This window comes from Penicillium arizonense, assembly GCF_001773325.1.
Source record: "Penicillium arizonense strain CBS 141311 chromosome Unknown PENARI_contig013, whole genome shotgun sequence".
In the NCBI taxonomy this organism is placed as follows: Eukaryota; Fungi; Ascomycota; class Eurotiomycetes; order Eurotiales; family Aspergillaceae; genus Penicillium; species Penicillium arizonense.
This window is the reverse complement of record NW_019173290.1, coordinates 233,805-259,809: the sequence shown is the minus strand read 5'-3', so window position 1 is coordinate 259,809 and position 26,005 is coordinate 233,805. Positions and strand designations below refer to the sequence as shown.

Genomic DNA, 26,005 nt, shown 5'->3' with positions numbered 1-26,005 from the left:
GGTAGGGATGGAATCAAACTACATATACATGCAAACCCCGCCATGCACAAGGAACAGTACCATTGTACTGTCCCTCTAGCAAACCCTGTCGCGCATCGCATCTTCGTTATGTAGTATCACAGCAGCAAGCAAGGCAAGCGAGACACTCACAAAAAAAAAAAATGGTACAGCTGCATTGCAATCTCAACCAATCCAGCCCCCGCCGCATGTCCAATTTCCAGTTTCCTGGTTCTGCATCCTCGATAGGTCGGTGGAGCTCGCAGCCGGGCACGAAAATCTAGATAATCTGATTTGACTTCTTGTTTGCCTTTTTCCTCCTGACAGGGTATCCTGGCGTTCATCTCGTGGCATGAACGGTAGTTCATGCGCAACTCATGTAAGGCAACCAATCCGTCGCTAGGAATGGAGGGTGATATTTATGGCTGGGGTTGTTATTGGTTCGATGGGTTGTTATTTATTTATGCTTTCTTTTTTTTTCTTTTTTGTATACATGTATGCGCTGTACGCTGGACGTATGACGTGGGTGTTAGCTCTCCTGCTATTTGGGGTTAGACTGCGTCCGTGGAGTATATAGGTGCATATAGACTCTCAGGGGACCAGACAGCGTGGAAATGATTTGTGACTTGTGCGATGGTCCAGCGAATAGTCCAATGGAATGCCACGCGACTCGAGAGGCTGTTTCTTTGTCTTTGATGCCTAAACCCTAAAGCCGATGCGCGTCGTCAGGAAGTGGTCTTTGTTTCTTTTCAATTGGCTGCATATTGCAGATGTCACCTTGCTATCGAGGCCAAGATGTGGCTACAGTATCTGTAACGTCAGGATGGTACCCGTGCCCTGCTACTGCATGTTTATATGTGATCGACGTGACGGAATGTTTAGCCTAGCGTCCCCTGTAGAAGTGGCCACTGTCATGGTGTCTGTAGGTAGGCGGTGGCCTGTCATATTTGCTAGAATATTTATACCGTGAAATATCAGCTGGATCTACGCCTTTCCCGAGGCGTGATCTATTTTTTATTGCTTATTCCAAGCAGTCGACGAACGAAATCCTCTCTCTTTTTTATTGCTCTCTTTTTAGATCTTTCTTTTAGCCTCCTTTTTTAGCCTCTTTATATCTTTTTTGAAGATCTATCATAGCCAAAAAAGGACAATCCTTACATAGCTTCGTTACAAGGACCCTGATATGCCAACCTCAATTGATTTTAACCCATGGATGTTAAGAATGCTGCATTCATGGTTAATATGGTATATAGTAGCATGTAGAAATAATGCAGTCCCATTGTAAAATATGTTATATCACTCGAAGTAGATAAGAATAAGCAATCCTCAACCGTCAACCATGAAACGCCCTCTCTCATGATAAGAATAAAGAATGACAACGCAACGAAATAAATAGCAAAGAATAAGAATAACCCATAACCTCCGGTAAATAGCAATACCGCCCTCCATGGTATATGCATCCCTGCGCGTTGGAATAGATTCAAGCATCTAAGACCGCGCCGCCGAGTCAAGAGCGTTTTCATCGATGACTAACGGCGAGCCTCCATCGTCGCCGACTTCATCACTACTATCCAGGGTGAAAAAGAGAGGAGAACCCGCACGCCTGTCATTCGACTGAGAACTGGGAGCTGACCTGTTTGATGGGTGTGGACGAGGGGTGACGACACCCGTCGTGGTCATACGGAACACCTTCCCAGCCTCGTCACTCAGTCGAGGCCTGCGAACAACTTGATCACTTGAACCCTCGCTAGGCCGTTTCTTGCCTTTGTCCGTATTCTTGAAGGAGTTGGCCGCAGGAGGTGCCTTGTCAGTGGTGACAGGCTTTTTCGCCTTGTCCGACCTCAACGGGTCTGTTACTCTCCTAAACACAGCTAGGTCTGGGTTCTCTCCTGATTGAACGAATTGGATGAAGCTTGCGTATGCGATCTCCATCAGATCCGTACTGTCGAAGTCAGGATCGATGCTCGTGAGGAAAGTGGCGAATCCGGGCATGTTGATGGCCTGCATGAATTGCGGCAGTTGCTGCTTGGGTCCTAAGCCCGACCTCTGGGTCATCTTCAATTGGAAGATAGCCTGTTGAAACTGGCGCACGAACTCCAGGGCAGTGATTTCCGAGGGGTCATATTTCAGCTTGGTCCATTCGGACCAGCATCGTGAACCAGACATCAGTTTCTTCTCCGCAAACTGAGCCTCTAGCTTTTGGTAGGCCTCGTGGGTGTCGTAGATGTCTTTGACATGAGAGGCAGGTTCATCAGCCAGCGTTGAACCTAGATAAGCGCGGACCCGATAGCTGTCAGCCTTCCAGGCGGCGATGCGGGCCTTCTGCTTTGCTTGGTCCACTTTTGTCACCCCTTCGCCTGTCAGTGGAACGGGGCAACGGTATCTCCCAGTGAGGATTTCGAGGTAAACCGGCCTGATGTCTTTGAGGATCACGAAAAGACGTTCGGACCAGGACATCCAGTTCGATTTTCCCTTGAGCCTGGGCACAGAGCGGTTCAGCCGAAGCTGATCAGCAGCTCCCATAATTGCAAGGATATCGTCGATGTTTGTTGGTGGATAAAGCTGAGCAAGGATCGCGCAAAACTTCTTCCAGGATGCAATATCAGTATCGCTCATTGCGGGACCACATGTGGAGTAGAGCCGACTACTTGCAGTGAGACCTTAACCGTTGATAGCCACTGACGGGGCTTTTGGACACTCTTTTGGTCTCTTGCGGTGTCTTTTCGATGCCACCGAAAACAAGACAATTCCTGTAATGAGGGAAGATTAGTAAAATCCATGAGAAGGATGTAATTAGAAGCTGAATCGGCTCACGCGGACGGTAAATAGATGATCTGCGATGGCTGTCATGCAGACCGGAGAAGAGTCAAGAAGAAGCCGCTGCAGTGCAACGTGATGTAGTATAGGTACGTCTTCTCAGACTGACCAGATTGATGTTAGCGAAGAAGGGTATAGAGTAAACGAAGAAAAAGAAATCATGAGAGAAGAGCCGATAGGGTAACATAGGAAATGTTCAAAAGTATGAAGGAAGTAAGGAATGACGGACGGGAATACAAAAGGAGCAGGCTCTTGTACTCACGAGAAAGAAGGTTTCGTTGGACTAGACTTATGTCACGAAGAAGAAGAGTGAGTGTTAATTCTCTCGGATAATCCGATGGGTAGAAAAGGAAGAGACCTTTGATCGATAAAGGATGAAGAATTGTGAAGGAGGAAGGAGTGGTATCGATCAAGGAAGAAAGTGTGTTGAGGAAGGAAGAAATATGAAGAAGAAGAGGACGCATGCGTAAAGAAATACTTGAACTCACAAGGAAGAAGGCTGTTGTGAAGATGACTGGGTTAGTCTTCTCCGATGTACAGAGACCTGTCCAGGGATTGGGATGGTATGATAGGTTGGAGGGCAAGCAACCTTCGATGATTTAAGAGAGAGGAGGTGTTCTGGAATGAAGAAGAAATGCGAAGAAAGAAAGAAGGAAGAGGTGTGAAGAAAGAAGACGAGTCGAAGAAGGAATTGTACTTTAAGAGAGAGGAAACAAGAGCGTGGAAGAGCAATGGATTGTATGAGAACCGACGAAGGAAAAGAGTCCGAAGGAAGAAAGAAATATGAAGTCCAATTGATGAAGTTTGATGAGTGAGACCACCTTGTCCACGCCTAATCCGTCTATAGAATATGCTCAAAAGTGATCTCGAGGCACCTGAAACCCGAAACCGCAGAGTCACCGAGGTAAATTTTCAGAATACCAATCCGAGTGAAAGCACCTCGCCCACGTCTTGTTCGAAGTTAGGATAAGCAAGGTACCGGATTGTCGCAGAGGAACAAAGTCGTAACTAATGTGATCCTTTGAACATCTTGCCCTTCAGCGTGTGTGAGGAAGGGCTATATGCAAGATACTCCATCCAGCGGACGCTTCGCTTTCGATCAACTCGGTTGGCAGAATGGAATAGAGCCTAGTGTATAATATGCCCCCAAGGTTTTAGGAAATCTTCAATCTCTGTTGTTGACCTGGACAAGGCGGATAAGCCAGATGACACTGGTGCTATGTATATGAACAGTCACGCTGAGAGGAACGGCGGACACATGGAACGAGAATCCCTGTTGCCAAACCACCGAGATATAGCAGATAATTCAGGAACCGACATGATAAAGAAGAAATGTATCCATGTTCAACAACTGTATAAGAACGAGAAACGCAAACCCGAGAAATGAGAGAATAAGGAAAGCCATGCATGCAAAAATAAAGAAAAGACAAGAAAAACCAAGTCAAAATATGAGAACAGATAACCGCCCCGCTAAAGTACGACAAAATAAGAAGTCCATAGAAAGATGGAAAAGCCAGGATGATAGGGAAATACCCAGTCAGAGGTATCAGCCATACTGGATGGAGCTTGTCGAGAAAAAAAGAAAGCAAGAGGAAGGAAACTGCGGAGGGTATGCAGATGCAAAGAGAAATATGTACGAAGGACAAGCGACCAAAGAAAGATGTGCTTTTGCCCGACTTAGCGTTGCAGTGAATATGTAGCCATTTCATGGAGACATACGCCACGAAGAGACGACACGATAAAGGAAGCTCAATCACTCAAAATGGCTTACGCCATGCAATCAACCAGAATCGAGTTGATTACCAAGTTTCCTGCATAGTAAAAAAGTACCAGTCAGCACAGCCCCCCAGTAACCAGTCAGGCAACCATAACTTACAGCAATATATTGGCCAGCCTCCTTCTTGCGCTGCCAGAACATATCAGCCTCCTGGGCGTTCAGATTACCCTTGGCCATGGCGACTTCGACAAGCGCGGCTTCGACGCCCTCGCCCATACCCTTACCGCTACCACAGACGAAGACACGTCCATCGAGCGAGTTAATGACGAACCAGACCAGATCGGCCTGGTGGCGGACTTCCTCTTGCACATAGCGACTCTCGCCCTTGCGACTCTGTACAACAGTGCGCACCTTGTCCTCGTGGACACCCCATTCGCCGCTGTACAACTCGTCGAGTAGGGAATCGCGCACACCCTGCAACACCCAGACCTTGTTTGCGCAATTGGCGGATTGCAAACGGCGCTGGACGAAGCCGCGGAATGGGGCGATGCCGACGCCGGCGCCGATGAGGAGCATGGGTCCGTCGGACGCAAAGCGCGTGGCGAGCGGGTTGGCCATTAGGCCACGGAACATGGGGACGTGGAGGTCGAGTTTCTCGCCGCTGGCTTCGGCGGCGATGGCGCGGCGGGCGAGGGATTCCAGGTACCCGGATCCCACGCCTGTGCGGGTTCCGCCCCGCCAGTCGTCTGACTCGGCGACTGTGACTGCTACTTCTATCAGGCGGCGGCACTCTGAGCCCTTGTATTGGCAGGAGATCTGGGGGTCTTGGGAGAGGGAGTAGAAGCGTGGCATGAGGGTGTTGAGGACGGAGAGAAGGTGATCGAGGGGTGGTTGGGAGGAAGGGAAGGCGTGGAGGAGCTGCGAGAGGGAGACGAAGGAGCTGGTACGGAGATCGCAGAAGGCGCCTTGGCCTTGTGCCGAGGAGAGGTATTCAAGAATCTTTTTCTCGTTTGGCTCGCTGCTGTGTTCGGCGAGAAGGCGGAAGAGAGGCTTTGTCGGGGCGTAGGATTGGATATCGGAGCACCAGCTTAGGACTTCGCGGCGGGTTGTGATCAGTTCACGGGGCTTGTCGTCACCCCAGATCGTGGGCCAGCGGCCCTTGGTGGTGCGCATGAGGATCTTCTTATCGCGCATTGAGCGGGGCACACCGAGCAGGTTGAGTACATCTTCAACTTCCGAGTCCTTGTTCTTGGGACACACACCAATCGCGCCGCCTACTACGAAGTCGACCATCCCACTTTCGGCGGGGTAGTCTGTGACATCGATGTCGAAATGGTAGGTGCGCTTCTCCGCGCCGGGACCGGTCAACTCACGGGCGTGGAAGAGAGGGGCGCGGTACACTTGGTAAGGAGGATGCGGCTGCACGAACTCTGGAGGGTGGTCTGCGGGGCCGAATGCCACACTGGCGGCTGATGCGGGGACTGGCTTGAAGGATATTGTCTTCTCGGGGAGCGGGGCAATATTGGAGAGCTCGCTGTCCATAGTAAGGAGATCGAGATTCAGCCTGAGGCTATCGAAAGCCTTGTTATCGGAGGGTCCAATGATGGAATTGAAGCCCGAGATAGGACCATCTATACGGCGCAATGCTTGTCCCCGGCAACAACCCCCACCACAGCAGAGAGACTCAAGCTTCTGAGTACCTGCGGTGCCAACAGTTCCTAGCACCCGTCTCATATCGTCCGAGTTCTGGGAGATCAGGACGGTCGACGCCCGTCGTCGTTGGCGGGTGCCATCGACCTTGTCGGTTGCAAGTTCTTCATCGGATTGGGACTCGGGCGGTGTCAGAGGAGTAACGGGGGAATCAGAGCTACTCGATTCGGTGCTTTGAGAGGATTCAGGGGAGATGACATTGAAGTTGGTATCGGTCACAGAAAGAGCACGCACGCCTCGAGGCTCTTCGGGAATTGGGTTGTCTGGGTGAGAGGTGGAGGACACCGGGATATCCTGATAAGTGCCTCTGCGGGTGCGAGGCCCCGTGGAAGCATAGGTTGCTGATGGCATGACGAATTGGACTGCGTGGACTAGGAACAGTCAGATTGTGTGTTTGTGTGTCTCTTGATTGACTCGTAGCATACCCAAGGGGAACTGTGGAGGGGTGTTCTCAAGTGGCGACGGAGGCAAACCGGAGCGAAGGAAAATCAGGGTATAAAAGTCAAGACGATACAAACGTCATAAATTGAAGAACCCCTTTTCCTACGAATAATAAAGAGAGGAGAGTGGGATGAGGTTGGAAGCATGGACCCGAGGAATTCTTCGGGATCGCAGTTCCGCAGAAATAGGGATGCTTCGGTAAGGAATTATCAGATTCGCCACCGGGTATGTTACACGTTTCCGGCAATCAAACACGACTACGGGTAAAGAAGTAATAACTTAACATTAGTACTAATGGCGTGGTAATACGGACTCTACTACTGGATACGCTGTCTCCATTTGGGGTTATTGTATCCATCTCTCCAGATCGACAGTGCATAGAAAAAGTTGTAAAGCTATTACCGGCGTGAACGGAACCCGAGGCGACTTCCGGCTCCAGACAGGGTCCCCACGTCATAGACATGGCATGTTTACAGGGGAAAGCAATAAGGAAAAGTCAGGTCCGGGTGGGCTGACTGAAAAATAAAATGAAGAATGAGCATACAGAAAAAGGTAATAAAATAATAAAATAATAAAAAGGAAATTCACCTCGGCTATCAGATCAATCAGATAATACCTGTACCGTATCATATTACATAAGTGGAAACATTCGCATCTGATAACCCGTGACAGCTTCACATGATCTTTCTCTTTTCCCCCACTCTTTATTGTCTACACCTCCACTCTCTACTTCTACATCTATACTTTTATATCTGAATATACAATCATTACTTCTAGAGTTGTCTATACATGTACACCTCATCACCTAACCCCACTCTCCATCTCGAGATGGATCACTCTATAAACTCCCCCACTTTCCGAATCGCCGGGCATCATCCAGCAAGCCCCGTTGGCTACTAAGTCCCAAACCACCCACTAGCCCTATTCCCGCCCGATACAGGTACAGGTACTTTTGCCCGATCCCTCCACGCCAGTACGATCATTTCCCAACCACCGGGTCCAGAGTGGGTAACACAAGCCGTTCGATATCAATCAGTGGGGCGCATTGGATGTTCCGGCCTGTTCTAGAAAAAAGGATAGCCCGATCTTCGAAATCAGCCCCTGGGGCGCGTTTCCCAGACAGCTAGCCTCCCTCCTAGTCTCAGTCTCCCGTCCTCCTGGAATAGGGAGTCTTAGAGTCTTGGAGCCGTGGGGCGGCTGACTGCTTACTCTATTAACATTAACACATAGCTTGAAACACCCTTGAGCCTTGCTCGGAGGCTTTCTACAGGTAACATTCGGTGTGTCACTATACGCGTACATGTATGTGTGTGTGTATTGCGGCTTGGATTGATCCACTCTTGTCGCAGGTTGAGGATGCAAGGTTGTTTGTTTGGTTTCCCGTCTCAACGGTCCCATCTGATAACTTTGGCGGGGACTTGAGTTGAATATTGGGCATGAAAGTTTCCGAGACGTTTCTCAACCGAGTAACTATCAGCACAGGGGCTACTGTACATGCACTTGTCACGTCATATTGTGTCGGAGCTGGGACAACTACAGTGTGTATTTAGGAGTAAAACCTAGCGATGGTAACAATAATGATAATCTGAACATGATAATCTATATACATCTATACATCTCCTAAACCATCAACGTACAGTCCCCATGACAGGAGCATAAACCAAAATACATATACTTAACAGAAGAAAAAAAGAAAGCCCAGACCAAGCCCAAGCCCGCTGTAGCCGGGACCGCTTAAAGGTTTTCATCCCTCTTAACCAAAGCCACAGGCGGAATAAAATGATGTCTCCCCCTAGCCCAATAGTAAAGGGACGCCGATCCAATGATGCCAACATACATCGCCACGCTCCAGTTCATCGTCTCAACCGTCACATCAGTGGTCAAGGGAAAGAAAGAAAAAACAAACATCGGGCACAAAAACGCCAGGGCCCCAACATTGACCGCCAGACCGAATTTCCCCAGTGTCCAGCGGTGGTGTGGGAGTGACTCTCCGCGAATACGTTTGAGGAGTACGCAGCCAATAGAGACGATGTATGCTGAGAGCAGTGACGTTATAGTAAGTGATATAACGGCGTTGAGGGCGACTTGGGATCCGATGTTGATCATCGAGAGGAGGATCGTTACTACTAGTGACACCATGACCGAGTTGAGGGGGATGTTCCAGCCCGGTGTGACCTGATTGTTTGGTTGGCTTATTAATCTCTGTTCTTGTTTGTTGCACTATTGCGCTTTTGCACTGGGCTAACTTACATATGCGAAAAATGACGAAAAGGGTAGTCCCTCGTCGCGAGCGAACGACCACAGTTGTCGCGATGCGGTTGCCACTTCGGTGATTGTGCTGGCTGTTAGTGTTACAACTAACACGGCCGTCATCGCATTCGTAGCGGCTATACTACCGGTTGTGTTGTAGAAGATCTGAATGAATGGGAATCCGGTCGGGCTATCAAGGACTTTGTCGACTTCGCCTAGAGTAAAGCACAGCGTGACTAGCATGACGAAACCTAGCACCCCGTTAATGGCAACTGAGGACATCATAGCCTTGGGCAAAGTCTCTGATGCATCTTTGATTTCTTCGGCTGTCCAGTATCAGTGTCAGTAAGATACAACTTGTAAACAGAACCAACAGGTGAGCCTTACACATGTGCACGGCGCAGTCATAACCAAGCATCGACGTGATGGTAGTCGACAGGCCCACCAGTGTTGCCGTGCCCGAATTATCCCAGCCACCCCCGTTGTTGAACGTGGTGAAGACTGCGCGAACATTGTTCCGCGGTGCGAGAACCCACAGCGGGATGATGATAGCGAACAGGCCGACAACGTGGATAATCAAGATTAGTCCTTCCACGAAAGGTAGATTCTTGGCTAGGAATGTGTTGAATAGAATCGAGAATGTCGAGATAGCTATCACGAGCATTGTGCCATGCCATCTTTGGAAGTCATAGTCTGGCTGGTTCAAGACTATCAGACCTTGGATGATGGTGCCGGCGAGGTAGGCGATGGATACGATGGCACATTGCCATCCCATTGCAGAGAGCCAACCTGGGATACACTGTTAGCTAAAAGAGCTTCAGATAGATTGAGCTGTAGTACCTGTAATATAACTTAGGAACTTTTGTCCTCGTTTCGGTGCAAACTCGGAGACCCAGTGGTATTGTCCACCAGCAGTGGGTGCCCTAAAGGAGGTTGACATGTTGGCAAGGGAAATTCAACCAGCCAGGTCAAGGGGATGGACAACTTACATCGAGGCCATCTCAGCTATACTGGCATACACCAGTGAGAATCCAAGGGAGACACCAACAAACCCCCATATCAAACCCGCTGTACCGCCATCGGTCAAGCCAGCCGATAACAATCTATAAATGGAGTCAATATTTGCATGACCACATGGCACGGGTGGACATGAACGTACGTCAAGATCACCTCCCATGTGCAGATCAAGGTACATCCAAAACCAACAATGGAAACAAATCGAAAGTTTCTCTTGATAATGTCAGTAATGCTAAATCAGTAACTTGGAAAGGAAAGGTCTTACTCGTAAAACCTGTACTCGACCTAGAGCATTCATATCTCGCTGATCAGCCTTGGTGCCCATATACCGGGGCGCCACAAGGCCTTTCTGCGCATATTCTTCATCATTATCATTGTCGTAACCAGTCACCGCCTGCTGGGAGTCAGGCCTGGATCTGTTGAAAACAGTCATTTTGAACACAGCACCGATAAAACATCCAGTCCAGAGAACAAGACAAGACCGGATAGCGTCCCTCGCAGGAAAGGGAGATTTCCAGAATGAAAGAACAAAAGAACAACTAATATCTCCGCAGTCCTCAACTCAACGCCCGGAAGAATCAAGGATCAGAAGTATATAAGGCACCCGAACAGAATACCACCACAGATCCAAAAGGCAGGCGTAACCAAAAGGAGCAGGTATTAGGAGAGAGCCCAAAGCGTCGGGTTCATGACAGCCACTGCATTACAGGGTTTAGAGAGGAAGCGTGGTATTGGCGTGGGAGCAAGGCATGGCCTAGGAGGGATTCTCGCGCGCGAGAGAAACCATGTGGGAAAATCTGGACAGTAGACACGGCCAGTCCTGAGTGACACATCCTTTGTCTACAGTATCGAGCTGCGATTAGTCCAGCTAGGTGGTACTGCTAGATTCATTTTTTTTGGGCCGCTTGATGCTTATCCCTTGATGGTTCTGCCTGGAATGGGGCTATTGGGACCTTGCATCCCGAGGGACGTGCATTTGGTTTCGGACTTGATTTATTGGCTTGAGGTCCATATAATATTAGAGCCATCTCTTTTGTAATTCATGCTCTGTCCTATAATAGCCTCTTGTTTTGAAGATTGCTATCTAGACCGGGGATGCTCGAGTGTGATCGAACAAAACAAACCATTCGACCAGTCAATATCCACTGCCAGCACACAGCACTGCATTTCTGATGCATCGCGCCAGGCCAGCCTCTAATCTAGGGCGCAAATCCCTCCCTTGATGCTTATCCCCCAGATATTCCGCCACAAGCCACGCCCTAGACCAAGACTGTGGGTGTGCGGATATGCAACCCCTCGCTTTCTTCTGTTGAAAGCCACACAACCAACCTATCGGAGACCAGAAATTCAAATCCACGCCCCATTCCCCCAAGGGGCCTGCATGCTGATCTACAACCCTACCGCCCAACACGAAGCACTAACCGTCGATCATCGATAAGCGCCATGCTCTCGATGTGAGGGCGCAAGGCAATAATCATTGGATCCAGAGTGTGATCTCAGATTTTTCATATCATCTCAAAACTGGCGTCGTTGTGCTCCAATTAAAAACGAAAAAAGGGATAATTTGATCCAGATCCATACCTGCTACGCACCGCTGGTCTCAAGTCGACATTGCGCCCATCTTGCCTTATCATCCAGAAATATACTGAAGCCTGGAGACCACCCGTACACAAGCCTAGATCAGTTAGATCTTCGCCTGGATGGGCTATCGCCATATGGTCGCCCGACAGACTGTATCACAGCCCCATATCATACTAAATAAAGTAGGAGCTAGCAACACTAAATTGATTTGCTATGCTTATTGTCGCCTGCATACTCATACTCTTAATCGCCGCATGCCTCCACCGCAGTACATGTAAATGTAAAGTATACACCCGGAATCCCGAATCCCCAATCCCAATTCCAGTTTCAAAGTCGATCCCTTCTTTCTTTTCTCTTCTCATTCCACTATCTGGCCCACATGGGTCTCCGATCTGACGTCTGACGGTAAACCAGTTTATGTTTATACATGTGACTTCCATTCGTTTCATTTCACACACATCCTATATTCCCTCCACATGATTGGCACAAGCAGAAGGCATCCCTAGGTCCCATCGTCCCGGGTGTTCCTTCGCCTGCTCTGCTCTGCTCTTCCAGCTGCCCACCTCCCTGCCATGGGTGGCCCGTACGTGCCCTCCGGCCACTCGCCGCCCTTTGAGGTAGTCGATGAATTGCATCATGGCGCATGGTTGATTATCACCGCGGCGCTTGGACTGGTGATTTCTCTCGTTTGTTTTTTGATTCGGCTTTATGTGAGGCTTATGCTTATTCCGCCATTTGCGCGGGATGATTGGGTGTTGTTGGGTGCTACTGTAAGTTTTGAGGGATTTGGACTATCCCATGGTTTGATTGCTTGCGCTGTGGAAGCGATGCTGATTTCCTATGTTGGTTTTGATTAGGCTCTCGCAGTGGTGCAATCAAGTCTGGTATTCTATGCTTGTTCGCGTGGATTCGGGACATCGATTACTCTATTAATCGATGGTCGACTCAATCAGATCCAGGCAGTGAGTGCTCTTTCGTTCAAACGAGTATGTGGGGCCAAACTAAGCATTTAGTTAATTGCAACAAGCGATGTCTTCGCTCTGATCATTATCTACCTTTCCAAATGCTGCGTCGTGGCCATCTACCTCCGCCTCACGCCACAGAAGCCTCACAATCGAGCATCGTGGGCGACATTAGCTCTATGCACTGCATGGGTCATACCGGCTATATTCATAGTGCTGATCAACTGTGAATTGAATACACCTTGGCGAGGCGACGGTGGTCAATGCAAGAATCTGGTATATATAGACCTACCTACCTACCCAGGTATCCAATCCAACCAGCATCAAATACTAATACCTTGGTTGAAAACAGTTCAGAAGATGGCAATTCATCGCCACAGTCGACGTAATAACGGAACTACTCCTCTTCATACTAGCAATAGTCCTCCTAAAAGGCCTATTCATGTCCGTCCGACGCAAACTAGGAATCGGCTTCGCTTTTATATTCCGCTTTCCGTGAGTATCCATATCAATCCCTCGATCTAAACAACTCAGACTAATCTCGTTTTCAAAATCAAAATAGCCTTATAATATTCTCCCTAATCCACATCTTCTCCCTCAACGACGCCCTCAAAAATAAAGACACAACCCTCGCCTCTATCAGACCTGCTGTCTGGATGCAGGTCGAACTACACTACGCCCTAGTCGCATGCAGCGTCTTCTGTCTCAGACCGTTCATGGCAGCCGTTAGCACGAATTACGGTACGGCGGGTGACTCGACGTTGGAGAGTAGTGCGTCGAGATCAAGAGGAACGAAAGGGAGTTCTAAAGATGGGTCTGGATCTGGGACTGGGTCTGGTTCGAACTCGGCGTCAGCTACCAGGTCCAGATCGCATTCACGAGTTCAGCGCAAAAGAGCCGGGACTGCGTCGCGGTTTATGCCGCATCTGGGCGTGGATTTGAATCTGAAGACGAGTGGTTCTGGCCTTGGTTCTGGTTCTGGTTCTGGTTCTGGTTTGGGTATTCCCTCTTCGTCGAAGGATGTCCTCTGTCGCGATGGGAATCCACATGCACATGCACATGGATCGCCCAGAAAGAAACACCCCGTTATGAGTGGCGGATGTCCGAAACCAGGCTCTGCAACTGATACTTCACGCACACCAATCCGTCGATCTATGTTCCCCCTCAGTGCACCTCTTAACCAGAGTATCCCCAAGCCGGAGAAGGGGAAGAGGCATAACACGAGAAGTGGAGAGGGGAATGTCTTTCCAACGGACTCAGATTTGATTGAGCTTGTGCCGAGACCGCATGTTCGGCATGAGGGTCGTGGGGATGACCGAAGCGATGGCGAAGATCCGGATAGGATGGTTATTCATAAGGAGGTTCGGTATTCAATTCAATATGAAGATGATGAGGAGGTCGAGGCGAGGCAGTATGCGCAGGAGGTTTTAAGAAAGAATTGTGTTGATGTTTCTGCTTGTGTATAGTCTAGCATTGTATTTGGGATGTATTATTTGGATTAAATATATAATGCATAGATTAAGACTTCTTCTTGGCTTATTCTTTCGGGTTTATCCTGTAAAGTAGGCTGGTGCCATACTATATCTTGGCCTTAGATGAAATACAAATCCTGAATGCCCCATAACGCCGGTCCGCCCAATGGTTTGAGAATACGAAAAGCGTCAAGTATGAGAAGCGTTTGCCCGCTTGAAGGGATGCGCCTCGGTGCTCCTGTTGGAAACGATTAGCTCATTCTTACAAAAAGCAAAATATAACTTCTGCGCAGAGAAAAAGACATACAGAACATAATCATCCAGACTTATGTGATCTGGCTCCGAGAAGATGAGATAGAGATACTTCAAAGTCTCAGCCAACCAAAAGCTCTCCATCTTATCATTCTGTTTCGGTTTGCTCTCGCGCACATCATTGATAGAAGAATGACCAAAATTAGACCGAGTCGCCTTGTCAATGTTCTGGAACATGCGCCACGCAGTATCCAGAAGAGTCTTGTCTCCAGTAATCCGATACATGATGAAAACAGACTCGAGTGCCTCAGGTCTGAATATGAATGTCAGTGCGAAGATTTGGACAGAAATATGAAGACGACAATAAAACATACCGAAGGTTATACGATGCATCACGGATATCAGTAACACCGGGCGGCAGTCGATGAGCCTCGATCTGATCAGCGGCTCTCTCTCTGATTTCCTCGTTGTCGATAGATCGCGAAAGCACATCCTCATACCATTGCTCTTCATCCCAAGGGCAGTCATCGTGGTGTCGGCAGGGACTGACCTTGAACACCTCTGGCATGATGCCCGTTGGCATAACATCATACGCCCAGACGCAACCGTCCGTCAACCCCTTGGCGACATACATATCCTCAGGCCGGTTAAAAACCTTTGCTCCGATTGCCACAGTGCCGCCCATGAAACACTTGAGGTGGTCAGGCGAGTACTGGAAAGTCTTCGCGTTACCTCTCATGGCGATGATATTTGCAGCGAAGAGAATATGCTGATCCTCGTCTTTGGTCATTGCCCGGAAGAGCAGGTTCTCGTTGAATGTTTCGATGGCTTTTTCGTACATTCGGCGGTATTGGTCTGTCTGTGCTCCCAGTAAGATGTGTGCTTTAGGGAAGTACTCGTATGCGGAATCGGCACATCCGCCGATGGTGAATTCCGAGTCGTCGAATCCCATTTTGTCGGTGTTGATCCATGTTGGCCACATTCCGGGCAATCGGGTCTTGTCTTGTCCAATCTCGAGCTCGTTCATGATGCGCTGTACGGCGTCATAGTACTTGGGGTCTCCTGTCAATTGGGTTAGGCGGGTAAATTCCATTGTGAGGGAACCGATTTCCGCCAAACTGCTGCGAGGAGAAGGCTTGATTTCCTCTCCCTTGGCAGATCTGAGCACAGTTAATAAATGCCTTCTTTCATGTAGTGTGATCACCGAAGGATCACAGCGGGCTGGACTCGCCATGGGAATATCTTACTTCATCCACTCCCAGCGCATCTGGGGCATGCGATTATGCGTATCAAACGCATTGAAAATCATCTCACCCAGCTCCACGGCCTTTTTCAAGAGCACAGGATGCTTGCCATTCGTCAAATCGTGAGCAGCAATAAAGCCACCCATATACCGAATAATGATCTCGAAAACCGGGACTTGTTTACTAGCCGTAGTAGTAAAGTCGATTTCTTCCAGAGCCTCGAGAGCCAGCTCAAGCTCGTCATCCAGACCCATAATAATCAGCGCATCGAGGGAATCAACAAGTGTGGCGCCCCACCCATTAAAGGTATCCTGATACCCTCCGGTCCTGGGTTTCACTTCATCTCTCAGCCAGGCATATTCCTTATACCCATTCCAGGAATGCATGAATGCCTCCTTGATGGCCCTTTGCTTCTTGAGTCTTGATTTGCGCTCGCTGTTGGATTCTGGTGGGAAGTCATATTGGATGTGTGGGATGGAAGCTGGACTTGTTGGTAGCGGGATGAATTCTGTCACGGGGTAGTGCTCTGTGACTTTATTTAAGCGAATGGCATCTTTGCGGACAGTGGTGTCTTTTCTAGAGATCGGTTTTGGTAGACGGCGGTAATATGATGTAGAGGGTAGCCAGAAGAATAGGACATATGTCGCAGTAATTAGGAACAACGCTGTGGAAAAAGGTCGGGTTTTGCGCTTGTAATACATGGTGAATGAAAATGATGTAGGGAATGAAAATAAAGGAATGAAAAGAAACATGAAAGAGTGTGAGCGCGTTAATCAAGGTCGGCTGTAGCACATTCCACTACTGAGGGAATTCGTCCCCTGTACAGAGTAGATTGGGAGTCAAATGTAAACAGAGTGGGAGGACAGGAGACACTTTAAGGGTGACGCCATGTGGACGCACGTCACGGATTATGAGAGGTCTACATGTAGAAGGATAGACACGGCTGTGTAAGAGCTCCATTGATCGTCGGTGTTTTCGGAACTTTCATAGGCAAGATGTTGCATATACAAACAGTCATGATTGGCGGCGCATTAGAGAATGTAACCCCTTTGATTCAAAGGCAAGGGAGAAGTATCCTCAAACGCAGGTTTATTATTAGATGTCAAACTCGCCCGATCTCAGGTCTAGACTTGACAGCACTTTAAATCTGTGCTGGACTGTGCTAAGTTTTGATGCCTGCGACGCCACTGCTCCACTGCGGCCCCTGACCCCATCCATCGGGTAAGGGACTTTTTTGTTGATCATTCCGATTTCGAGGCTTGGTTTAGAAACATTCTCGTTGGCTGAAACATTAAATATATGAGTTTCACATATGATCTCAAGTCTAAGGAACGTGGATAAATTGACAGCATATCTTTTAGATCGTTCAATATCATAGACCTGAAAGATTTTAAGACCAAAGTGCTAGCTCTTTGTATATGACCAAGAGAAACTGGCCATCCTAAATCTGACTCCGATATATGACAAGCTCTTGAAAAATCTGGCTTACAAAACCAAACATAAGAAACAAGATGGAAGTGTAGTTGAAGGAAGCTCTCCCTCAGGCTGGGTTGCTATGTTTGCACTGTTTGCACCTCGATGTTTCTTCGGGGAGAGCTGGAGATCTTGAACCACTGGAGTTCTCTGTATAAACCAAGTCTATAATCGATTCAAGCACAGGTGAGTACCACACACCATATGATTTGCTTTCATACTGACCAGACTATAGACTGCAAAGCTCCTCAAATCGCATTTGTCTCTTTATCTGGACTTGGCCGGAGCAATCAATGGTCACATTCAGTCTATATTGACCATCACAACCTGACATCAACATATCTGCTCCCATAGCAGGACTAAAGGAGCTCGGAGACCCCTTAAAACCACCTTGGTCATCCTGGTCCTTGATATCACACGGTTTGACACCGACACCGCCGTGATTCTTTCTCCCTTCATCACCATTTATCTGCCAACTAAAGAAGACATCCAAAATGCCTATCACCGGGTAATCCCCCCACCCATTAAGACATAGATCCCTAGACTAACACCTCAAAGCGTCTACTTCATCCCCTCAATGCCAAATGCCTCAACGGCCCTACCAGCAGTAACAGAGCGTCTCCGCGCCGCCTTCACAGACGAAGAACTAACCCCAATCGGCCGCTGGGGCCTAGAACAAAAACTATTCCGCGATACACCGGGCCTCGTCCCAGCATCAGCAAATTCAAACAAAAAGCCCTCAAACCCGCGGTATATGCAATTCCTCTCACTAACCCACTACCCAACTCACGGCTTCATCTATACCTCCGAGCCAGCAGACCAGTCTGCAACTGCAACCGCCAATGCAACACCCGCCTCAGCACAGAGTCCAGCAGGCACACCAGCAACAGCCACCCCAAACCAAAGCCAAGCCCAAACCCAGACCCAAAATGGAATCACAAACCCAAACACAACACAAACACCCGACTCCCCCCAAATGATAATGACAACTGTCCCCTCATCCTCCTACACGTCCCTCTTCCAGCACTTCACCTACGCCTGCCAACCCTTCTGGTGCCACCGCCTGACAGTAACCGTCCCGAACGGGATAGTCTACGACGTAGGCGATTTCCGCGTGCGACTCGGCGACGTGCGGCAGACGTTCCCGACGGCGCGTGTGCGTGGGACTGTTGTTGAGATCGAATGGCGGGGTCCGTCTGTTGTTGAGTCTTTGCCTGTTAGCCAAGGCCAGGACGAGAATCACGGCGGTGGTGTTGGTGTTGATGATGGTTCTTCGCTGAATGATTCAGGTGTTGATTTCTCTTTTGATGCGATTGAGGAGTCGGATATTGAGGCGGAGTATTTGGCTACTGCGCAGCTTATTCGGGAGTTTTGGGGTAGGCTTGGGGTTGAGGCTAAGGAGGCTATTCTTGTCCCTGGGCTTGGGAAGGAGATTTTGGAGAGGTTGAGGAGGTTGAAGGGGGGTGAATTGTCGCGGAAGGAAGGTTTGTCTGGGTTTGGAATGGATGGGAGGATTGGTGAGGTTGTTGGTTCTGAGCGGTTTGAGGAGGATTTGGATCCTTCTGCTGGGACGGATGTTGCTAGGCAGTTTATGGAGGTTTTGCGGTTTAATCGGTAGATTGAATGTTGGAATGCAATATGTGCTTTGAATCTGGACTGGAATGGTCTACCAACAACTAGATATAAATGCACTCCAAGAACTGAGAGATGCCTGGCTACATATATACTATACCTTGGATATTGCTTTAGTTTTAGATAGACATGGAACAAGTAGAGAGAGAGAGAGAGAGCGATGATTCTTAATCTAGACACTATAGCTCAAAGCATCGCCCTGACTTCCGTCTGCAAAAGCACACGCTTGATCATGAATCGTCCAAGAAACTCAGTCTAACGAGAATAGACTACAGGAAACCGGTATTGGAAAATTGAGATGGGAAGATATAATCGAAGAGAAACATCGTTTGAAACCCGGACTTCAACTAGCATGGAAAAGGCACAAGGGAAATGCGTTATTTATTTTTGCATCATGAGCTGGACGAACTCGTTGTCTGTAAGAGGTCAAGGTTAGCATCTGGTGGGCAGTAACCGCTGGTAACTTCCAGGGTTGTCTCAACTGGTGAACATACAATCGATCCGGCCATCGCCATCCTGGTCCGCTTCGCGGATCATCTCGTCCACCTCGTCGTCAGTAAGCTTCTCACCGATGGAGGTCATGACGTGACGCAGCTCAGCGGCGGAGATGAAACCGTTGTTGTCGCGGTCGAATACCTTGAACGCTTCGCGAATCTCCTCCTCGGAATCTGTGTCCTTCATCTTACGGGCCATCATGGTCAAGAACTCTATCGGCGGGTCAATAGCCATCTCGTTTGGGGTCTAGGGGACACGGGAAAGTACCGGGGAAGTCAATGGTGCCGTTGTTGTCGGCGTCAACCTCGTTGATCATGTCCTGCAGCTCGGACTCGGAGGGGTTCTGGCCCAGAGAGCGCATGACGGTGCCAAGCTCCTTGGTGGTAATTTGTCCTGGAGGTGGAATTGGTCTTAGTATATTGTTTCTTTCAATTCGGGGACGGGAGACACTGCTGCCAGTTTAACTGGGTTGTCGGGCGAGGTCACACTTACCATCGCCATCCTTGTCCTATTTCGCAACAAAGCCGTCAGTATGTTGTCCAGCCTTCACACCTTCAATCCACGGGTGGAAACACTTACAAACAAGGAGAACGCCTCCTTGTACTCAGAGACTTGCTCTTCGGTCAGAGAATCGGCCTACGTGATGCGATGCGGCGTCAGCGAGGTTCCAACAGGCAGCATGCCCCGCAAGGTGGGGTGTTTATTTTTGAAGCAGGGCGATTTTAGGGACGAGAAAAGCCAGACATACCATGATGAAGATAGATAGCAAAAATGCAGAGAGAGGGAATTCGAGAAATGAGGGGTCAAACGGGGAAATGAAGAAGAGTTTAAGGGGGACAGCCTTACCAGACCAAAATAGCGTGCCTGAGGTGCCCAGTCAGCGTTGTTCACCCCAGGGCGGTGGGAACCTGACCCCCAGGGCTGAACTCAGCTGACGTTGCTTAGCTGTCAATGCTGTCTAGACTATCTCTAGTCTATTATTGTCTTAGTCTATTCTGTCATTATGGTCATTTATTATTTTGGACCTTGGAGGGCGGGTTCAAAGCTTGGTCTTGAGCTAGGTCTATATGTAGCTAGGTATGCCCCAAGCGTCTTCTACCGAAATAGTAATATCGACAGCGTGCATTATTAGCAGACTTTATTAGTTTATCTCTGACTGCGGGGCATATCAGGTGAATATATAGACATCTTATAAATAGAGACTATACAATAATCTATATACGAGCTTTAGATATTGGACTGTATGATTAAATATTTGCCCCATTACATACGTGGATACTAAAATCTGGGGCGTGCCACTAACACCGTGTACCTCATCATAGTTGAGTACACAACCACTGTACATAACAAGAGATAAGGGGTTTTACGACTGATATCCCGGTACATTTGAATAGAAGAAACAGTCGTTTCTCGTGCACCTGAGTCTGTACCAGATTACAGCGTCATACCAAAAATACAACTCTCTAGTATCGACAATACAAAATGTTACATAATTATTACCGGGCCTAACTTACAGCCTTTCAATGTTCCGACATCCTGCATGTGGAGAGCTCCTATCACCCCAGACGCACCCAGACACACCTTCAATCCCAGCGCAGACCATGATTTCTATAACAAACCAATAAACCCACCCAACCAGATCCCTGAAACACCCACACAATGTGGCGGGATCGCACCAACCTGTACGCAACCCCCCATACCCATACCCATACCCCATCCGGACCGCAGACGCAGACCAACCCGTCAGCGCAAGAGACAACCACAAAGCAACGAACCCAGACCACACAAAACTAAAACAAATACTGACACCTAACCCACACACACAGCTACCTCTCCTACCGCCAATCCCTAATCCACCACCCGGCCAAGAAACCCGCCTTCACCCCAACCAATGGCTTCGCCGACACACCCTCCAACCCCGAAGAAAACAGACGCCTAATCCCGGACACAGACGAAGATGGCGACATGGTAATCGAAATGGACCTCCTGCCACCGCGCTGGGTTGACGTGCAGGAAGAGGTCTCTGAGCTGTTAGCCGATATCGCCCAAAAATCATCCCAGCTGGATAAGCTGCACCAGAAACACCTGCTGCCGGGCTTTGGGGATGAGGATCTGCGGAGACAAGATGAGGGCGTTATCGAGCGCCTGACGCAGGATATCACCCGCGCGTTTCATGATTGCCAGCGCGCTATTCAGCGCATTGAGACTATGGTGCTGGATTCTAGGGCGCAGGGTAGTGTTAGCAGCGGGGAGGAGACTATGGCGAAGAATATTCAGATTTCGCTTGCGGCTAGGGTTCAGGAGGCTAGTGCGCGCTTTAGGAAGAAGCAAAGTACCTATCTGAGGAGTATGTTGTGCCTGATCCAATCCCCCAATCCCCCTCTGTGGTGCTTTTGATGGTGGGAGACAGGGCTAACCGTTGAACGTGTGATGAGCAGAATTACGAGACCTAGAGGGTATAGCGACGCCATTTGATGGCGCGCCCATGCAAGCTCAGAACCCATACACGGATCCGTCGATGATGGAGTCAGATGCGGATCGGTCCTTCTCGCAAACGATGTTGCAGCAGACCTCACAACGGAGTACGGGGACGAACGATGCCGCCATTGCACAGCGAGAGCGTGAGATCAACGATATCGCAAAGGGAATTATCGAGTTGTCGGATATCTTCCGCGAGCTGCAGAGCATGATCATCGATCAAGGGACCATGCTCGACCGTATAGATTACAACGTCGAGCGCATGGGCACTGAGGTTAGAGCCGCGGACAAGGAACTGAAAGTGGTATGTACATGTATTCCTTTCCTGTTGTTTCGTTCTATATACATGTACTCTTTTGGCTGTGACTAGAGACTGACTTACCTTCAGGCTACGGGCTACCAACGGCGAACTACCAAACGCAAGGTCATGATCTTGCTCCTGCTGCTTGTAGTAGGTATGATTATCGTTCTGGTGATAAAACCAAAGGGAGGCAGCTCTGCGCCACCACCGCCGCCTGAAGATGAATCCTCAAATAATATCCGTCGCTCTGTACTGGCTTCTGTGAACAGGGGGCGGGGACATCATTTGTCGACTCGATTTGCGCGAGATCGGTGGATGGATCCGGATATATTCCGATGATCTTGCAAATAGCATTGGTTAATAGTTAATGTAACCAAAGTGAGGATCATTTTGCACATAGATGTAGTGCCGTTGCGGCTTATAAGTTATTCCTTTTGGCTTATCATATCTATTATGAATCATGGGATTTCACTCAAGAGCGCCATCGAATAAATGTCGACTCATGAAACTGTCTTGGATTGAGCATTGCTTACGAGGACTATTTTAGAGTATCCTAGGAACAAGAGCGTTGGTTCTTCTTGCTCCTGGGAACGTCTCCAACTCTCCAACTTCACGAGGACTCCAGAAACCAAATATGTGTTTTAGATCATGGCTCCTTCATCCGTTTGGCGGTGGCTTCTTCGGTGAAATCTGGATAGTACTAGCGCTCTGGCCAGATCGGGTGGTAGTAGAACTTGTCCATGCCTAGTTCTTCGACATGGTTGTTGATCGAGGCGGATTCAGATGTGGATAGGGAACAGCACGGTGGATAACCGTATCTCACGTAGTAAACGAAGGGCAGGAGAAGAAAAAAAGGTAGTACATTATGGACAGCCACATTTTGGGTGGGGAGGGTTGGAGGGGAGCTCGAGACTCGGGGGAGCAAGTATAAGAGGTTCATACTAGCGCAAGAAAACCCTTTCTTCTAAATAAATCGGAAGCACTCAACGCGGGTGTAGTTGGTAACGCGGTAAATTAACGGTATTCCGTACAGGTAGAAGTGCATGTGCAGATATCCTGGTCAGATTCACATGTGCCTAAACTGGAGACTGGCATTTGAAAGAAGTCGACAGAAAAGGTTGTCCCATGCTTCGATTCTCGTACATGCATGGTATTCGAAATACAACCGTGGATGGAGCCGGGAAAGCGGACAAAAGAGGAAATACAGAAAGGATAAATCACATCAAAAGCAGCCAGTTAGAATTACCTAGAAAACAGTAAATTAAACTTCTACTTGCCCTGGCTGGCAAGCAACTCTGCAACATCAGCATCCAGATCACCACCTGCGAATTCCGAGTAGTCTTCCTCGCCGTGGGAGATCTTTCGTCGCTTTGCTTGTCCATTGGTAGCGAGATCGAAGTCATTGCCTTGGCCAAGGGAAAGTGTGGCTGAAGCTCCGTTGCCTGTTGGGGCAGCGTCGGGAGGAATTTCGAGATTGGCCCAGTCTGGGGTCTCTTCTTCGTCCGCGTCTTCGGTAAATGGCCCACGGCGGATCTGCTGCTTCTCGGGTTGCTGCTTCTCAGGCTGCGGGGACCCCACGGGGGTGATGGCTTCCACTGGGGGTGGAGTCAGAGCCTCGACCTCTGGACGGGCGACTGACTCGTCATGGCCGCCGTGTTCGCCAGGTGCGGCAGAACTATCTTCGCTTGAGATGCCGCGCATAATAGCATCCTCGACCTCGTGCTTCTTGATGTCGACCTGAGTCTTCTTTGCCGAGATATCTGTGCTAAGAATCTCCTCCTTTGCAAGTTCAGCGCGGTTAGTCTGGAGCATCTTCTCGAGTCCATCGATCAAGGCGCGGCGTGACTTGATAACCTCAGAGACTGAGCTCTCGGCATTGGCGAGAGTCTTCAAGAGGTGGCTAAGACGGGCAGCTTGGACAGGCGGAGTGGGCTGTGGGTTCTTGGGATCATGCAGTGTGTCGAACTCGGAAATGGCAGTTGTGGCAGACGAGTTCGAGCTCAGAGCGGCCTTGGAGAGAGCAACCTGCAATGGGACCAAAGGCTGAAGTTCAGATGGAGTGGAACCGGATGAATTGTCCTTGAAGAAAGAGCCTCCAAGGGTTTGCTTCTTGGTGGTAGAGCGAGTCTTGTCGATTTCTAAAGCATGATCAGTTCAATCTCCGCCGCATAGGCATTGGCAAGTGCTTCAACTTACCATTCACAGTAGCTTCCACCGCATCCAGAATCGGTCCCTCAAAGACATTGCGTTGTCTCCAGACCTCCACAACTCGGCGGATTCTTTGTTGGAAATCATTCGAGTTACCCTTGTAAGCCGTGGCTGTAGCTTCCACAACAATCTGATGTTCCGTTAGCGTGGTTCATGCAGCGCTCGTATAAAGACTGACCGGGGAAAAGGCAATAAGGAAATCATCCTTTCCACGCGCCTTGGATTGTTGGGCCACCTCTGTGAATCTGTTAGTGGACAGAGCGGGAGCTTGAGCGCGGGACGGCACCTACCATTCGCCAGGTAGATCAAGTTGAGACGTTTGGGAGGAGGGGATTCGCGGATTCTCTGAAGCCAAATTTGACCGGTTCGTTCGGCATGTCGTCTAATGCATTCTGTGTTAGCAAGTCTCCTTGATTAGGTGTCAGAAGCGGTGCTGAGTACCTGTGGAACATGACCCATTGCGCAACAGTAACGATGCTCTCCTGGGAGTCATTGAGAGCTGAGAGCTTTGCTTTGACTGCATCATCGGTATAGGCCATGATGGATACAATATGTCGGAACGCAGGGATACGAAAAGGAGCTTCGTAGGAATAAGTATCAGATTGTCGGAGTGGAAGTCGCAAGACCGTCTGGAGACTGGACTGAGAGGAGGTCGAGGAAATAGGCAGCCTTGACAATTGCGAGGTGAATTCGCATGTGATAACCAGAAAACCAAAAGACGTCAACAAAACGATTTTCTTTCTGGGCGAAGCTTTTCTTCTTCCGTCAAGTACGTGATCTCTTTAGCTTTCAATTGCTACAATGACACCCAGCATTCAGACCGCCCAGCCGGCAGAATCGGACGGGGCCTCGCCGCCCGTGTTGACACCCGTCGTGGCCACCTCAACCTCGCTGTTGATCGACCTTTCTGATTCTGACACCGACAAAGCTTTCACTACTCCTCCCAGTCATTTCATTCAAACTATAAAGATGGCTGACCGTTTCCCTTCTCTGGAGGACTTCTCTGAGGGTATGTAACCCACCTTACTCTCCTGCCGCTGCCGCATCGGAGCTAACATGACCCGCATTTAGGCCAGACCGAAGTGGCCGATGGCCAGCGCGCCTCCGAAGATGACTTCCTTGCCCGTGAGCGTGCTGCTCTCGGTCAAGATGCAGACCAATTCGCTACCCCTCAAGACCACGTTGGCGATGATGAGAACATCAACGCGGGGAACGACCTACTAGGCGGAGATGACGGTGAGCCCGTGGAGGAGATTGGTCAATTCGAGTCGTCTTTCCCCTCAATGGAGACTCAGGCACAGAACGAGGTATGGAACCGTCATTGGCTATCTCATGATAATATCACAGTTGCTGACCAGGGGTTCATCTATTCAGCGCGTTGCCCCTGGTGGTACCATTACTGGCTCCGGCTCTCCCTTCCCCCCTACTGGCTACCAGAGCACTCAGAATGATGAGGACGAGGGTCCGTTTGTCCGGTAAGTTTACTCTCAGAACCCGGATTCTCGGCGCATTCCATTTCCGAACCGCATTCGTTTCCTTTTGACTCGAAGCATCAAGCTAACTTGACATGTTTAATCTACAGTGAATGGCGTGAGAAGCGTGACGCCGAGATCGCCCGCCGTGAGGAGATCGCCGCCGAAAAGAAGGCCGAGAGAATCGCAAAGGCCAAAGAGGACATTGATGCTTTCTACCTTTCCTACAACAACAAGGCCGACAAGGGCCGCGCCCAGACCCGCACCGAAGCCGAGCAGTTCCTTGCCAACCGAGAGGATACCTCCGCCGGAGGCACAAGCTGGGAGCGCATTGCTAAGCTGGTTGATGTTTCGGGCAAGGGCTCCGCAGGCGGTGCCAGCGGCTCCGGAAAGGAGCGGTTCCGCGAGTTGTTGATCGAGCTCAAGAAGGATCAGGAAGCACCCGGAGCCAGTGGAATCTAGATGAGGCACTTTAATGCTTCAGGT

The 26,005-nt window shown here is 49.4% G+C and overlaps 10 protein-coding genes across 10 annotated transcripts; 4 read left to right on the top strand and 6 right to left on the bottom strand.

The window, feature by feature from the left end:
• Window positions 1–1,485: 1,485 nt before the first annotated feature.
• PENARI_c013G06198 (uncharacterized protein) lies at window positions 1,486–2,613 on the bottom strand (the record flags this gene model as incomplete). Its single annotated transcript, XM_022633234.1, has 1 exon — window positions 1,486–2,613. The coding sequence occupies one exon, from the start codon at window positions 2,611–2,613 to the stop codon at window positions 1,486–1,488; it is 1,128 nt and encodes a 375-aa protein (XP_022486784.1).
• A 2,000-nt stretch (window positions 2,614–4,613) lies between these two features.
• Window positions 4,614–6,592, bottom strand: PENARI_c013G10168 (FAD binding domain protein; the record flags this gene model as incomplete). Its single annotated transcript, XM_022633331.1, has 2 exons — window positions 4,614–4,625; window positions 4,691–6,592. 2 exons carry the CDS (start codon window positions 6,590–6,592, stop codon window positions 4,614–4,616), a joined length of 1,914 nt encoding a protein of 637 aa, XP_022486755.1.
• Window positions 6,593–8,416: 1,824 nt separating this feature from the next.
• PENARI_c013G11200 (putative GABA permease) lies at window positions 8,417–10,382 on the bottom strand (the record flags this gene model as incomplete). Its single annotated transcript, XM_022633358.1, has 7 exons — window positions 8,417–8,857; window positions 8,933–9,258; window positions 9,320–9,721; window positions 9,773–9,855; window positions 9,922–10,035; window positions 10,092–10,162; window positions 10,215–10,382. The coding sequence occupies 7 exons, from the start codon at window positions 10,380–10,382 to the stop codon at window positions 8,417–8,419; spliced, it is 1,605 nt and encodes a 534-aa protein (XP_022487047.1).
• Window positions 10,383–12,102: 1,720 nt separating this feature from the next.
• On the top strand, window positions 12,103–14,091 carry PENARI_c013G10508 (uncharacterized protein; the record flags this gene model as incomplete). The annotated part of the gene is made up of 6 exons (XM_022633340.1): window positions 12,103–12,300; window positions 12,388–12,492; window positions 12,544–12,768; window positions 12,845–12,987; window positions 13,055–13,903; window positions 14,088–14,091. The coding sequence occupies 6 exons, from the start codon at window positions 12,103–12,105 to the stop codon at window positions 14,089–14,091; spliced, it is 1,524 nt and encodes a 507-aa protein (XP_022486780.1).
• A 62-nt stretch (window positions 14,092–14,153) lies between these two features.
• On the bottom strand, window positions 14,154–16,161 carry PENARI_c013G04002 (glycoside hydrolase family 47 protein; the record flags this gene model as incomplete). Its single annotated transcript, XM_022633182.1, has 4 exons — window positions 14,154–14,202; window positions 14,272–14,529; window positions 14,591–15,376; window positions 15,464–16,161. 4 exons carry the CDS (start codon window positions 16,159–16,161, stop codon window positions 14,154–14,156), a joined length of 1,791 nt encoding a protein of 596 aa, XP_022486802.1.
• Window positions 16,162–17,427: 1,266 nt separating this feature from the next.
• Window positions 17,428–18,551, top strand: PENARI_c013G08079 (uncharacterized protein; the record flags this gene model as incomplete). The annotated part of the gene is made up of 2 exons (XM_022633280.1): window positions 17,428–17,441; window positions 17,492–18,551. The coding sequence occupies 2 exons, from the start codon at window positions 17,428–17,430 to the stop codon at window positions 18,549–18,551; spliced, it is 1,074 nt and encodes a 357-aa protein (XP_022486970.1).
• A 395-nt stretch (window positions 18,552–18,946) lies between these two features.
• On the bottom strand, window positions 18,947–20,602 carry PENARI_c013G09844 (calmodulin; the record flags this gene model as incomplete). Its single annotated transcript, XM_022633321.1, has 7 exons — window positions 18,947–18,981; window positions 19,060–19,272; window positions 19,328–19,453; window positions 19,553–19,568; window positions 19,640–19,696; window positions 19,809–19,924; window positions 20,575–20,602. The coding sequence occupies 7 exons, from the start codon at window positions 20,600–20,602 to the stop codon at window positions 18,947–18,949; spliced, it is 591 nt and encodes a 196-aa protein (XP_022486798.1).
• Window positions 20,603–20,719: 117 nt separating this feature from the next.
• PENARI_c013G09958 (t-SNARE syntaxin TLG2) lies at window positions 20,720–22,484 on the top strand (the record flags this gene model as incomplete). Its single annotated transcript, XM_022633326.1, has 5 exons — window positions 20,720–20,742; window positions 20,887–21,407; window positions 21,499–21,842; window positions 21,927–21,993; window positions 22,387–22,484. The coding sequence occupies 5 exons, from the start codon at window positions 20,720–20,722 to the stop codon at window positions 22,482–22,484; spliced, it is 1,053 nt and encodes a 350-aa protein (XP_022486818.1).
• Window positions 22,485–23,108: 624 nt separating this feature from the next.
• On the bottom strand, window positions 23,109–24,586 carry PENARI_c013G02683 (CTD-interacting domain-containing protein; the record flags this gene model as incomplete). The annotated part of the gene is made up of 5 exons (XM_022633152.1): window positions 23,109–23,977; window positions 24,036–24,177; window positions 24,226–24,284; window positions 24,338–24,429; window positions 24,489–24,586. The coding sequence occupies 5 exons, from the start codon at window positions 24,584–24,586 to the stop codon at window positions 23,109–23,111; spliced, it is 1,260 nt and encodes a 419-aa protein (XP_022487007.1).
• Window positions 24,587–24,848: 262 nt separating this feature from the next.
• Window positions 24,849–25,981, top strand: PENARI_c013G04404 (clathrin light chain CLC1; the record flags this gene model as incomplete). Its single annotated transcript, XM_022633192.1, has 4 exons — window positions 24,849–25,056; window positions 25,119–25,354; window positions 25,422–25,522; window positions 25,630–25,981. The coding sequence occupies 4 exons, from the start codon at window positions 24,849–24,851 to the stop codon at window positions 25,979–25,981; spliced, it is 897 nt and encodes a 298-aa protein (XP_022486974.1).
• Window positions 25,982–26,005: the final 24 nt, after the last annotated feature.